At 32.2% G+C, this 15,043-nt stretch overlaps 1 protein-coding gene across 1 annotated transcript; it reads left to right on the top strand.

Moving 5' to 3' along the window:
• The first annotated feature begins 10,967 nt into the window (after window positions 1-10,967).
• LOC147402600 (beta-xylosidase/alpha-L-arabinofuranosidase 1-like) lies at window positions 10,968-14,110 on the top strand. Its single transcript, XM_086441639.1, has 7 exons — window positions 10,968-11,443; window positions 11,542-11,847; window positions 11,973-12,142; window positions 12,250-12,350; window positions 12,439-12,780; window positions 12,865-13,278; window positions 13,396-14,110. The coding sequence occupies exons 1-7, from the start codon at window positions 10,991-10,993 to the stop codon at window positions 14,007-14,009; spliced, it is 2,400 nt and encodes a 799-aa protein (XP_086297765.1). The 5' UTR covers window positions 10,968-10,990; the 3' UTR covers window positions 14,010-14,110.
• Window positions 14,111-15,043: the final 933 nt, after the last annotated feature.

Genomic DNA, 15,043 nt, shown 5'->3' with positions numbered 1-15,043 from the left:
TTCTGATCGCTTTCTCTTGTTTTTGTTAGTTATTGTAGTTGCTTGATTGTTGTTTGTCATGCGAACCAATGTAGATAAAAAAAGTAGTCAAATACTCAATTCTTGCTAAATAAATAGTTGGCTTATTTTTAAACTTGAACATCAAAATACCTTTGTCAAGTATTATAATTGGTAAGAATTTGAGGAGCATTTGTGACATGGATCTTAAAGTATCTCAATTTTTAAAAAATATCCCCCAACATAATTTATAAATCATACAAAAGAGAAAATTAAGGAAATCAAACTTCTTCTACATCCAAGTGGCATCAAATTTTATAGAGTTGGTAGAATTGAGATTCATTGTTTCGAAAGTTATGTGCTAAGCTGATGAACCAATGGCGTGACACCATGTGTATTAAATGAGCAAAAGTGATTGGTCGCTAAGAGAAAATTTGAGAACAGTTTAAGTATTTTACTTTTAATTCAGTACACATGGTGTCATGCCATTAGTTCATCAACTTAGCACATAACTTTCAAGATAACAAATCTATCTTCGAGTTGGTAAGCATCATTGTCATGTTAAATAAAGATAAAATAAGTCCATATTTTGTTGGGGTTGGGGTTGGTAACGTCTTCGGATGGGCAAAGAGAGTTAATCCAGTCAAATTGAAAGTCCTATTTGTTAAATTCTTCGAAAATATGATGGGCGCGTTAGGTGGCCACCAAACATTTTACGGGGTACTTTAGGAATTTCATCCAACCATTCAAGTAATGCTGCTGAGCAAACAAGCCAAATAAAATAATCAGAGCCCAAGGTTCAATGACGTGGCAATTATCAGGTGGATTCTTGAGAAAGTGCGGCAGTTGAGATTTGTTATGAGCTACGCTAAGTGCGTTTCCACGAAGTAAAAGGGCTCCCAAAAGGTTGGGCGACTGACACGTACCAGTAACGCGGTTGGTGACGAAAAACAAATGCTTTTCAAATTGTTGGTGGCTTCTGACTCAAACGAATAGACAAACAGCTTTCTCTTAGCAAATAAACGTAGAGATCCCAAAGTGACCAGCGATTAATATAAAGTTGTCCATAATAAATTTTTTTTCATTAAAAAGATGTAGACACGAGAATCCAACTCAACAAAAAGAACGCGTGTAAGTTAATATTCACGCCATTTTCATTCTTATCTAAATGAAAGTTGAATGTTGTATATGGGAGAGTTATTTTTTCTTCTGTAGTTATAAGCCACTACAGATCATGGTTTCAAAAGTTGTCCAAGAGTGAGATGTTTTGGGTGAGTCATCTTGATCCAAAAGCAGGATCATTTGGTTGAGTTTATAAAAACTCGATCAATCAATTGGATTTGGATGTTTTAATACATAAAATTATCGATATTTTATGATTTAATATCTATGATTTATGTAAAACTAAAATTTTGTCGTTGGGTATCCGCCGATCTATCTTTCTTTTTGTTTTGTTTTTTTTGTTTTTCTATAACAGAGTATCCTTGTATACAGTGGCCAGGCAAATATTTGGGCTTTTACTCAATCCATAGATTATGGTCTTATCCAAGGACCCACCAGGTTCGAACGATCTATCTTGTAACAAAAAAAAACAAAAAAAGTAGTATATTTATTTAACTATAAATACCAACCAAACACATTTAATGTGTACACAAAATCATTATTTTCAAAATCCAAAATATTAGCTAACTATTGCATATTTCTAAAAAGTGAATTCTGAATCTAAAATTATAATTTCCTTTAGTTGATCCTATTTCTAAAGTTGTGATGCAAAATATTATATGTTAAGCCAAAAAATTCAAGGAACAAAATTTAGATTTTTTTTTATTATGGGATAGTCTTTTTTATAGTAAGCAATAATCAAATTCTAGAATGCCCTGACCTTATATTCTCAAACCAAATTTTTACGGCGCCTAAATGATCAAATTAAACATGATTTTTCATTTAAGGACACCCATTTTATTTTAGTACTGTCTTTCTAGTTCATCATCTACTCCGGTCCATAGAAGTTCGTTAATTCAACACTTTAAGTGATAAAAAAAAAAAATCATGTTTTCTTGAGGATTTGGAGAAAGAAACAATCAATAAGATTTTCCTAATCCTCCCTTCTTGGAAGGAAGATTATGAAATTCCTTTTCTCCTTTTTGCATGGACCAGAAAATCGATATGACCATAAGAAGAATGCTTGATATAACTAACTATCGCTTTTTTAGGGTTACAACTTGGGTGGACTGGCATGACCTCAACTCAATTAATGGGCGAGTCTGGGCTGAGTTATATAGAAAATGAGTTGAGCCTAAGTTAGACTATCTCAACTCGACCTCAATTTGAGTTGAGGGTTTGGGCAACCCAACTCAAACTGAATCCAATGCTACATCCTAATTCATAAATATTTTTATATTAGTTATAGATCTTTTTTTTTCTTCTTATTATTATGGCATGTTGACAATTGAAAACTATTAATATAGGATTTGGTTTAGTATGGTTTGTCTAAATATGATCTTAATGATGGATTTGAATGTTGTATTTGATTTTATTTACTAGTGAATTTCTTTTTGATGTTGTATTTTTTTTTTTAATATAAAATTTCTTTACTAATCAAAATAAAAATGGGGTTATTCAATGAGCCCAACCTGACCAAATCGCCTAAAATTACTTAATTTGGCCCAACTCAAGCTCAACCCGATTTTAGAAGATCAAGCTCGGGCTGGGTTTGAGTTTAGGTTAGGGAGCTTAGGCCTGATGGGTGGGTTGAGGGTAGGAGTGTCAATGGGTCGGTTCCGGTTCGGTTCCTATGATATTTGAAACCCTTTATATTTTGTCGGTTCCGATTTTGATTTTAAAATAAGTATATGAAATTTGAATTTTATATTATATATGTTAATTTTAAAATATAGGATTACCTTGAATCATGTGTAATGTAAAAATAAATGACAAAATAAATCGGTCCCAGGTACCTGTGGGTACTCATTGGATAGAACCTAATGGTTCCGGTTCCCATCGATTCGGTTCCATATTAGACCCGACTCTAATCGGTTCCAATAAAAAAGGAATTGGAACTGGGGTTTTTGGTTTCGGTTCTGGGTAAATGGGTACCCATTGACACCCCTAGTTGAGGGTTCTACTATACTTAGGTTGAGCGTGAGTTTACCCTCCACCCCGCCCAAGTTGCAGCCCTATCGCTTTTTGGACCCCTCGGTCATTACGAATGCCCTCCTCTAAATGTGTTAATTATGAAAGTGAAATGAAGAAATTAAATGTTAATCGTTGTAAAATTGTCATATTTGGTGTGTGATATGTTTTAGGGTAAATCAACATTTCCAGCTTTAAATCAACATGAATATAAAAGTGATTTTTTTATACAATTGGAGGTAAATGCCACTCTTTCATGTCAATGAGCTCGTTGTCAACCTTGCATCCATAATTTAAGCTGTAGAGAGATATGGCCTCGCTTGTGTGGGATCATTCTATCGGTATAGCACAATGAGACATTCATTTATAGGGTCTACAACTGTGGTGAGCTGACCAACACTATCCAATGCAAGTCCCTTCCAAAGAGCCTGCCTACAGATCTTACCATGGTCGCCTTAGCAGTGTTAATACAGAAGGTTCTCTTCGCCTCAAGATTGGAAGATTTTTTTGAATGAGAAGATGATGAACCATAAGTGGGGGAGAATGTAGTGATCATGTCGTATAAATTTTGCATCTAATTTGGTGGGGTGGGCATTATCAAAGCCCAATCCACTGTGTCTGGGAAAAATGGAATCTTAATCTACACTGAGGAAATCAAAAAGTAAATTGTAGTGATTTCAGGTTATCTTCTCAAATTATTTGAAGGTTTTAAGTTAGAAACTCAAAAAATGAGGTTAACGGCCAAGATATAGTATTTATGTTCTTTTCAGTCTTCTCTCATTCTCTTAGAATCATTATCCTCAACGTTAATTTTAAATGGGGATCTCAAAATTTGAAACACATCTACATATTTGGGATAACAAGACCAGACAATGTGAGGCATACTTTGGATAGGGCCTATAATCTATCTTAGGGGTGTCAATGGGTCGGTTCTGATTCGATTATTATGATATTTGAAATCATAATCTTTATATTTTATCGGTTCCGATTCCGATTTTAAAATAAGTGGAATCGGAATCATCAAAAATCATGGGTACCTGTCGGTTCCGGTTCTCAATAATCGAATAAAAAAAATTATTTCAAAATCATTATAATAAAAAATTTCTTCTAAAAAAAACATATTATTTGTAAAGTATCAACTTAGGTGCTGTTTGTTAAACTGAAAAAAATAAGTGCTGAATAGCATTAAGCTCTGAAACTTATAAGCGCTGAATTTAAGTGCTGAAAAAATTGTTTATTTAGATGCTGAATCATATTTGTTACACATTGGTGAAGCTGGTAAATTGTCTTTATTACCCTTACAATCATATTATACATTATTTGCATTAAGCTCTGAAACTTATAAGCGCTGAATTTAAGTGCTGAAAAAGTTGTTTGTTTAGATGCTGAATCATATTTATTACACATTGGTGAAGCTGGTAAATTGTCTTTATTACCCTTACAATCATATTATACATTATTTACATGTTTCAAATGCCTATTTCTTATTAAACACAATAAAATATATTATTTTTTATAAAATTAAAATACAATTCATTTTTAAATAATAAATAATACTCAAATCTTCAATTTATAAATAATAATTTCTATTTATAAAAGCCCACAAATTTCAAATTAAAAATAATAATGTCATACAAGTCACAAAAATTTGAAATCAACATTAAAAGAACTTAATTTTGGATGAATAATTTTCGATGGAAATGAATGATGTGTAATTATAAAGCACCCTATAAATTAATAAGGGCAACCCACACCATAGCCAATTTTTTTTGTTTTATATGGGTTAAAAATTTTGGAATGAGCAAATTTTTAGTGAGGATGGTCTATATGGTGTAGAGATTATCCTCACCAAAAATTAGTACTTTTTGAAACTTCTAACACGTCAAAAATAGTTTTCAAAAAAAGAAAAGAAATGACGATTTACAGTTATAGAACTTGTTTTGATAGGGTTAAAAGTTTCAGGATGTGCTGATTTTTGGTGAGGATGATCTCCTCATTGTAGAGATCATCCTCATCAAAAATCAACTTATTCCAACACTTTTAACCCATATAAGACAAAATAATTTAGGCATGGTGTGGGTTTATTAATTTGTGGAGTGGTTATATACTAATGAGGAGATCATCCTCACCAAAAATCTATTCATTCCAAAACTTTTAACTCATATAAGGCAAAATAATTTAGCCATGGTGTGGGTTTATTAATTTGTGGGGTGTTTATATACTTATCCATGGGATATAAGAGGTAATATCTTTTTAAGAATAAGGGCATACTTATTCATGTTCAAAAAAATGAAGGGTATATTTGTCCGTGTTGAAAAAATGAAGTGCTTACCGCTTCAACACTTTTTTTCAACATTAAAATAATGCTGAATTTTTTTCACTTATTTTCAGTAATAAACGCTGAAAATATAGAATAAACAAACGCGCTATTTTAACAAAAAGTGCTAAATTTAATTTTTTCCAGCAATAAGCACTGAAAAATAACGCAAACAAACACTACCTTAATAATAATTTGTTCCATTAAAATGATGATTTATTGACTTTTATTTTCAAACATTAACATGTAAATAATTTACAAGTAATAAATTTAAAAAGAAATGACTCTTCTTAAACTCAAATATTTAGTTTATATGAAATTTGAAGAATTTTATATCATATATGTTAATTTTAAAACATAGGATTACTTTGAATCATGTATAATGACAAAATAAATTGGTTCCGGGTACCCATCAGATAGAACCTAATGGTTTCGATTCCTATCGATTCGATTCCATATTAGACCCGACTCTAATCAATTCCGATAAAAAGAGAACCGGAATCGGGGTTTTTGGGTACCCATTGACACCTCTAATCGATTTGGCCTACATGCCACGTGATACAACTATCCATACCCACTAGATTGATATTGTTTTGCTAATCATACTTACATGTTGGATATTGGGGTCATTTCTTTAAAAGAAATTCCACTCCTCTCAATTATCAATGGCTAATGCCTATGGTCGTGTAATAACTTCTACTCAGTTCTATTGTTGTAATGAACTTAGTTGAATGAAGGCTGATAAGGTCCTAATAATCTCATTTTGGGACCTTAATTTCACCAAGATTATCAAAGTTTTAGCACTAGTTCCCTTAAAATAATAATAAATTATATTAAATCTCAAATTAATGTAGCTAACAATAGTTTGTTACTAATTTCAGGTAAAAATGGTACATTCGGAAACCAACAAAACGCATAACAATTACTGTTACAACATGCGAGTAAAAAGGAAGCATCCGGCAAAATCTCGAGGAATTTGGGCGCCACGTCACCGCACCGCGGCTAGCCAAGACCGCGTCGCGGTCATTTCGAGGAATTTGTCCTCGAGATTTTTACAGAAGCTTCGGTGGTTGTAACTGATTGACCCTCTTCTCTGTCTAGAGTGTTAGGGAAAACCTAGTCTAGTCAACTATGACTTCTTTGTCCTTTGGTTGGCTGGTTAGAAGAAAAACAGAATTGAAGTTAGTATTACTTGGACAGCAACCATAGGATTAGACTGGGTACCTTGAAAAGGGCTACCTGCTTTTTGTAAAAAGAACACTAGAAAATGGTGAAGTGTGAAAAAATCTAAAAAAGAAGCAGAAAATACAAGAAAAATGTCAAAGATGTCTAGAACTGCAAAAATGAAAAAATAGTCCAATAAGACCAAATAGTGCAGTAGGGTGAAAGCCGTCAATGGTAAAAACGTGAGTAAACTGGAATATTACAGATAAAGCCCCTTAGAGGTATTAAAGTGAATATCCACACCTCTTACAATCCCAGACAGGATGCTTAGTTTCGAGTTAAAACTTAGGTAGAACCGACCATTCTTAACAGTTAGGAGGTGAAATTTTGTTCCTAAAAAGATGTTGCTTTTAAAAAGAAAAAAATCAGAAAATCACACAAGCACTCAAGTTATCTTTCAAATTTTCTGAAAATGAGAAATAAAAACTTAGAACTTTGTTCAAACATAAATGACCTTTGACTGATTTATGAAATGTCGTTATGTTCACTTTACATACTTTGATTTTGATTTTGATTTTAATATTTTTGTAAAATGTTAAAATTTTGTGGGTATATTCTTTCACTGCAAACCCTCACGAGTCAAACTCGTCCACTAGGGGTTTAAGGGCTTACTGCATAAGCTAAATGCAGTCGGGAACCTTACGAAAGAGGAGTTGTTTAGATTCAAGTTTTGCTCGGGACTAGCAAAATTGAGGTTTGGGGGTGTGATAAGGTCCCAATAATCTCATTTTGGGACCTTAATTTCACCAAGATTATCAAAGTTTTAACACTAGTTCCCTTAAAATAATAATAAATTATATTAAATCTCAAATTAATGTAGCTAACAATAGTTTGTTACTAATTTCAGGTAAAAAGGGTACATTCAGAAACCAACAAAACGTGTAACAATTACTATTACAACATGCGAGTAAAAAGGAAGCATCCGGCAAAATCTCGAGGAATTTGGGCACCACGTCACCGCATCGCGGCTAGGCAAGATCGCGCCGCGGTCATTTCGAGGAATTTGTCCTCGAAATTTTTACAGAAGCTTCGGTGGTTGTAACTGATTGGGTCATTCAAATCGAATTATCCGTCAAATCACCCCGATTACCCGAATACAAACATTATAAATTTGAGGGTTGATTTCAAAGAAGGGGTCCCCTCTTGGGTCCCTCTTGACCCTCTTCTTCTCCCTAATTTCTCTGTATTTTTCCTGATTTTTATTTTAGAGAGAGTTTTTGTAGTAGTGAGAGGATCAATTGTTTCTTTATTTCTTATTGTAACTTTTTTGGAGATCCATTCAAGAAGGAATCAAGTTGCATCTTCATCTTCTTCTCCCATCTTCTCTTTTCTTTTATTATTTTCTACAACTATAATCCTTGCAATGAGTGGCTAGAATCTCCTTAGAGAGTTCAATAATGCCAAAGCAAGTCCATCTATTTAATGTAGTTTAAATTCATTATTTTTGCTTGTCTTGTTAATCATTCTATAAATTCTCCTTTGATTAGATCCCTTAGCTTATGTTTATGATTCAAGCTTTGATAGTCATTACTTAGATAAGTTCAATAACGGCTATGCTCTGTGAAGAACTGAAATATAGGTTGAGCAATCTTAATTAAATCAGTATTTCATGAATGATCCTTAGTTACATTCAATGATTAAACGGCTCCACTTTCCGATCCATGAGTAATGACTCGCTACATGGATTGAGTTAGATTCAGATTTAATTTACATTATGGATGGTTTGTGAAGGCTACATTGAACTCTCTAATATCCCTTTCTTTCATCTTCAACCTCTAGTTTCTGTTTTAATTCAAATTGCAAGTTAATTTTTATCTTATTTGTGCAACAAATCAGTTTTGTTTTTAAAGAATCTGTTTTAAAACTCTATTTTAGTTTCTAATCGAATGAATCTTTGAATCTTCATTGTCCCTGTGGAACGAATTCGACTTACCCAAAGTCCATTTCTTAATCTCTATCTCTGCATTTATTTAACAAGATTTACAACCGATCAAAGGCTAATATTTTTAAAAGATGTTTCAATTTACTCTGATATCTCAATTAACATCATTTTGTTTGGAACTCGTTTCGACGATGAGGCAAATAAGAATATGTATATAATTTGAATATGACCATTATATAACTTCAACTAATGGCATTTATCATACAAAATACATTGTAATTAACCTAAAATGAGAATCTCATGAAGAATTCATGTAAATGAAACAGTCATTAACTTAATAAGTATATTTGCATTATTTATGAATGATTAAGAACTTTAAAATCAAAATCTAAAATTACCCCTTAAATGAAATACAAATATTATCAACAAAACCATATCTACAAATTTTTACAGTAAAACTTGGTTTTCAACAATCCAAACAATCCAAACTTGGTTTTCAACAATCCGAACAATCAAAACTTGGTTGTGGAAAATTTGTGCTTGAAATGCAGTCTATGTTCACACTTTATCATATAATTTTTTTTTATTAGTTGTGAAAAAAATTAAATTTCGAAATGGTTTATAATTGCACACTTTATATAATTGTAAAAAAAAAAGTTACTAAATGATTTATAATTGCAAATAAAGTTTTTAAATGTATTTTATATTGAAATAATACAATTTATTTATTAGAAGATGCTAACTAGGGGTGTTCATAGGTACCCATTTAACCAAATCAGAACCAAAATCGAAAATCCCAATTCTAATTCCCTTTTTTATTGGAACCGATTAGAATTGAATCTAAAATGGAATCAAATTGATAGGAACTAGAACCATTAATTTCTATCCAAAGGGTATAGAAACCTACTAATTTCTATCTAAAGGATATTGAAACCGACTTATTATGTCTTTCCTTTTGTATTTTTCATATAAATTATTTATTGAAGTTTAAAATGTGTTATATCTTCTAAAAATTTATTACTTTTAACTAGCATAAAGTTTTATTTTTGAAAAAAAAATCATGAATTTATCTTTAATATAACAAATATAACTAAGTTAATAATTTGTAGTTAATATCTTAATTTTTTGAAAAGAAAAAAAAAAAAATTGTATAATGATTTGAAATATTTTTTTCTCATTAGATACTCATATTTAATGGTGATTCTGATTCCATTTATTTTAGAATCGAACCCAAAACCGATAGAAATATAGTGGAATGATTCTAACTTCTAAGTTCCTTAGGAAACCAATTGATTCGATTAAGTTTTACTAATTCAATTAATATTTACAAAATATTTCGGATGATGTATCATCTCAAACGAGTCATTTGGAATACGATACACATTCTAAATCTTCGGCTTACAAAAGATGACGGAGAGTCCATTCAAATCATCTTTGTTTTACATGTGATTCTTCCCTATCATTTGTTATATTTGAAAATGAATCATACCAAATTCAAATATCGTCTAAAACTGATTACTGAGTCGTACTAAAGTTAGTCAAACAAAAAAATTATTGTATTTCAAATAGTAGAAACTTTATAAAATCTAAATAACCAAAATATCCGTAACTAAATCCCACCAAAATTCCACCTTGATTCTCATTAACAGACTCCTAAGATCGTGTGAGGTTATAAAAATATTATTTATTTTTAAATTTATTTTGATCAGAAAAGATAAGATTACAATCCCAACTTCCCAAAATTTACGTTAGTTAATTTTCAAAATAAAAAATTAAATTATCTAAAAAATTACTTTAATAATATTTTAAAGTGTACGTAATGATTTTCTAACTAAATTTTAACAAACTCAAAAACTCATTGACGTGGCATGTACAACAATCATATATTTTTCCCTCGAGATACTAAACGGCAGTTGTTTGAGTTAGATATAATGACTAATTACCGTCTATAAAAAGATTAGTTTATATGTTTTGAAGTAATTTACTTCAATAATATTAAGGTTAAATGCACATATAAATTACAAAATTTTCGAGACGTGGGTTTGCACATGCCACGTATTAGTTAGTTTGATAGAGAAAAGAAAATTAATAATATTTATTTGTAAGTAATGTTATTTACAGGTTATAAAAATTATTATACTATAAAATTTAAAATTAAAATTTTATAAAACATAAACTATGGACAGTTAAAAGATCTAACCTTCATCTTTTTAAAGATTTTTTTAACAACTTATTGTTAAAAAATTAGGAATATTAAAAATAATTAAATTGTAAAACAAAAAAAATGCGATACTGTTGTAACTAACTTTAGTTACATTATCAAAAAGTCTCCAAAAACTCTCTCTCTCTCATTAGAATCAAAACTCGTCTATAAATACATGCATACAAACTTATTTTCCATACCACTCGTAGCAAGCCATTTTATTTATAAGGATAAAATGGCAAAGTTGCTTCTTCTTTCTTTGTTTCTAACTTTGTTCTTCATCACCACTACTACAACAGCGAGACATCTCCCTGATGAATTTCGTTCATTTCGTTTTACAGAGGATAATTTCACTTATGTTTGCAATTCTAAAAGGTTTTCTCAAATGGGGTTGGACATGTCGACTTTTTCGTATTGCGATTCTTCTCTTTCGTATGAAGTTAGAGTAAAGGATTTAGTTGATAGAATGACTTTATCTGAAAAGGTTAATCAAATTGGAGATCGTGCTACTGGTGTTCCTAGACTTGGCCTTGCAAAGTATAATTGGTGGTCTGAGGCGCTCCATGGTGTTTCGAATGTAGGCCATGGTACTTTCTTCGATGACGTTGTCCCTGGTGCAACCAGTTTTCCAACAGTTATTCACTTGGCTGCATCCTTCAATGAGTCTCTCTGGAAAAATATAGGCCAGGTAATTAACAAAATTTTTAATTTTCTTAGATAATAATATTACTAAGTAGTTGTATATTGTTTATAAATTATATTAATTGATATGTGTTTTTATTGAAGGTTGTTTCAACAGAGGCAAGAGCCATGTACAACCTTGGACGTGCTGGGTTGACGTACTGGAGTCCTAACATTAATGTAGTGAGAGACCCTAGATGGGGAAGAGCACTAGAAACACCAGGGGAAGATCCATATGTCGTTGGTAGGTATGCCACAAACTATGTTAGAGGTTTGCAAGATGTCGAAGGATCCGAAAACACCACAGATTTGAATACTAGGCCTCTAAAGGTGTCTTCTTGTTGTAAGCATTATGCTGCTTATGATGTTGATAACTGGTTGGGCGTGGATCGTTATCATTTCGATGCAAGGGTAAATTAACAATAAAAACATTAATCTCATTTTTTAAATAGTATTGGAGAATTTTATTTTATGATGTTGTTACGCATTGAAGAGTATTGGAGAATTTTATTTAATTATGTTGTTATGTATTGAAGGTGACTGAGCAAGATATGTTGGAGACATTTCTTCGTCCTTTCGAGATGTGTGTCAAGGATGGTGATGTCAGTAGCGTTATGTGCTCTTATAACCGTGTCAACGGCATTCCTACATGTGCTGATCCCAAGCTTTTGAAAGAAACAATAAGAGGAGACTGGGATCTTCATGGGTACTATATATATATATTGTTAATTACTTATCTGATACTTTTAATTAATATTCATAGAAAATCATCAAGATTTACTAATAATTTTTTTTAATTCTTTTATTTTCTAGGTACATTGTCTCTGATTGTGATTCTCTTGAAGTTATGGTCAATGGTCACAAATGGCTTGGTGACACTGGTGAGGATGCCTCAGCCCAAGCGCTAAAAGCAGGTAAAACCTTTATCTGTAACAGATTATGACTTTTACCCACATTTTTTTTAAAAAACTTATATTAAAGAATTCCTCTGTTATTTTTCAGGTTTGGATTTGGACTGTGGAGATTACTACACCAACTTCGTGAATACTTCAGTAATTAATGGAAAGGTTAGAGAGGCAGAAATTGACAAGGCCTTAAAGTACCTATACACAGTGCTTATGAGGCTTGGATTCTTCGATGGCAACCCTTCTTATGTGTCGCTAGGGAAGGATGATATATGCACTGATGCTAACATTGAATTAGCAGCTCAGGCAGCTAGAGAAGGAGTTGTTCTGCTTAAAAATGAAAATAACACATTGCCATTAAGCTCTGAAATGTATAAGAACCTTGCGGTGGTTGGTCCACATGCTAATGTTACTGATACCATGATTGGAAACTATGCAGGTATATATCTATAAGGTCTTTGTTTTTATAAAATTTGAATTAAATCTATATAAAAAAATTGTATTTAATTTAAATCATTTTCAGGTATTCCATGCCGGTTCATCACTCCTCTTGATGGTTTGTCTTCATATGCGAATGTCACATATTCAATTGGATGTGCTGATGTGAAATGCATAAACGAAACCGATATTTTTCCAGCAATGAGTGTTGCCAAGACATCAGATGCTACCATTATTTTTGTGGGGTTGGATTTGTCAGTTGAGGCTGAGAGTTTGGATCGAGTCGATCTCCTCCTACCTGGTTATCAAAGTGAACTTGTCACGCAGGTTGCTGCGGTAGCTACAGGTCCAGTCATTCTTGTGGTGATGTCTGCTGGTGGGGTTGATATCTCTTTTGCGAAGAATGATCCTAACATCGATGCCATTCTCTGGGTTGGTTACCCTGGTGAGGAAGGAGGCCAAGGAATTGCTGATGTTATTTTTGGAAAGTACAATCCTGGTAAGTGTGATCAATTAGTTTTGGTTTGAATTTAGTTGAAAATGATACTAATTTGAAATTCTACATATTTTATATTTTGCTTCTTTATCTTATACGTTTATTACTTTTTTTATTCAGGAGGAAAATTACCTTTAACATGGCACGAAGCCGACTATGTCGACATGCTTCCCATGACCTCTTTGCCACTAAGACCAGTAGATGAGTTTGGGTATCCTGGCAGGACTTACAAGTTTTTCAATGGCTCCACTGTCTACCCATTTGGTTATGGTTTGAGTTACACACAATTCAAATATCAGCTAACACAGTCGCAAACATCACTTAAAATTAAGTTGGATAAGTTCCAACAATGTCGCGATCTCGCTTATGAAGATGGTGTCTCCCCACCTCCTTGCCCTGCTTTGTTAATTGATGACCTGACTTGTGAAGATGAGTTTGAATTTGAAGTGGAGGTCCAAAATGTAGGTAGTGTGGATGGAAGTGATGTCGTCATGGCTTACGCGAAACCTCCATCAGGCACTGCAGGTACTCCTATTAAACAAGTGATTGGATTTAAGAGGGTGTTTGTGAATGCGGGTCAGAGCAAAAAAGTAAAGTTTGCGTTTAACGCATGCAAGACTTTAAATTTGATCCAGAATACTGGTTATAATGTTCTACCATCGGGCACACATACCATTACACTTGGAGGAGATGAAACAGTTTCATTTTTTGTTAATGTCGGATTTAAGTATTAGATAGTTTCATTTTTTTTAATGTTCAAGTCAGTTTTTAGTATTAGAGTTAGAAGAACATTGGCGTAGTAGTTAGTTTTAGGAATTTGATTATTGTCATAATATTATATCCTTTTCAAAGTAGTGAAATATTTCAAATCTTTATTGCTTCCTCCAATGTATATTTCCATGTGCATCCATTACTTGAATGAATGATCGATCATAGCTACCTATTCACTAAATTATATCAGGTGTTGCTTCAACTACATTATCCACTACCCAACTCACTCACTTAGCTGGGTAATGTTTAGTAATTTTTATAAGGATTAGTGTGACATGCAATTTAAAATGTGCATTAATTTAAAATGTATTAAAACTTTAATCATTTATAATACAAAAAGAAATGACACCTCACATCGTGCCCCCGACGTGAAATTGCATGAGAACCATAGATGCTTTTTCTTGAGATATGAGTGAACAAGCATCTATGATTCCTATACACTCTCACAACAAGATGTGTGATATGAGGTCCAATCTTGAGGTCTCTCCAGCATGACTTAACGACAAAATATTAGAGTTAGGTCTAAAATGTAATTGAACCGATAGGTCCTATCCATTGGGTACCCATGGGTCCTCGGAACTGATTTCTTTTGTCATTTATTTTTATATTATAAATGATTAAAGTTATACTACATTTTAAACTAATACAAATTACGTTCAGATTTTTCTTAAAAACTATGCATTGTTGCTTAAATATACCATCTCTTCTAGAAGTTCTTATTTTCTTAAGAAGATGAATTTTAATTTTTAAAAAATCATTAAATCTTGAGAACTAGAACTAATGGGTACCCAAATTTCTTGGTGGTTCCAATTTTGATTCCACTTATTTTAGAGTCGGAGCCAGAATCAACAAGAACCATGGCCAAAAAAATATATAAAGTTCTAACTTCTAAGTACCTCAAAACGGCTTTGACATCCATAATCTCGATTAATTTAATGGAAACGCTCTCAAAATATATATAATGCTTATGATTCTAACTTCTAAATATACTGGTTAC

This window comes from Akebia trifoliata, chromosome 5 (assembly GCF_017979445.1).
Source record: "Akebia trifoliata isolate Shusen 1 chromosome 5, ASM1797944v1, whole genome shotgun sequence".
Classification (NCBI taxonomy): domain Eukaryota; kingdom Viridiplantae; phylum Streptophyta; class Magnoliopsida; order Ranunculales; family Lardizabalaceae; genus Akebia; species Akebia trifoliata.
Note: the sequence above shows the minus strand (reverse complement) of the source record. Positions and strands in the feature narration are given on the sequence as shown.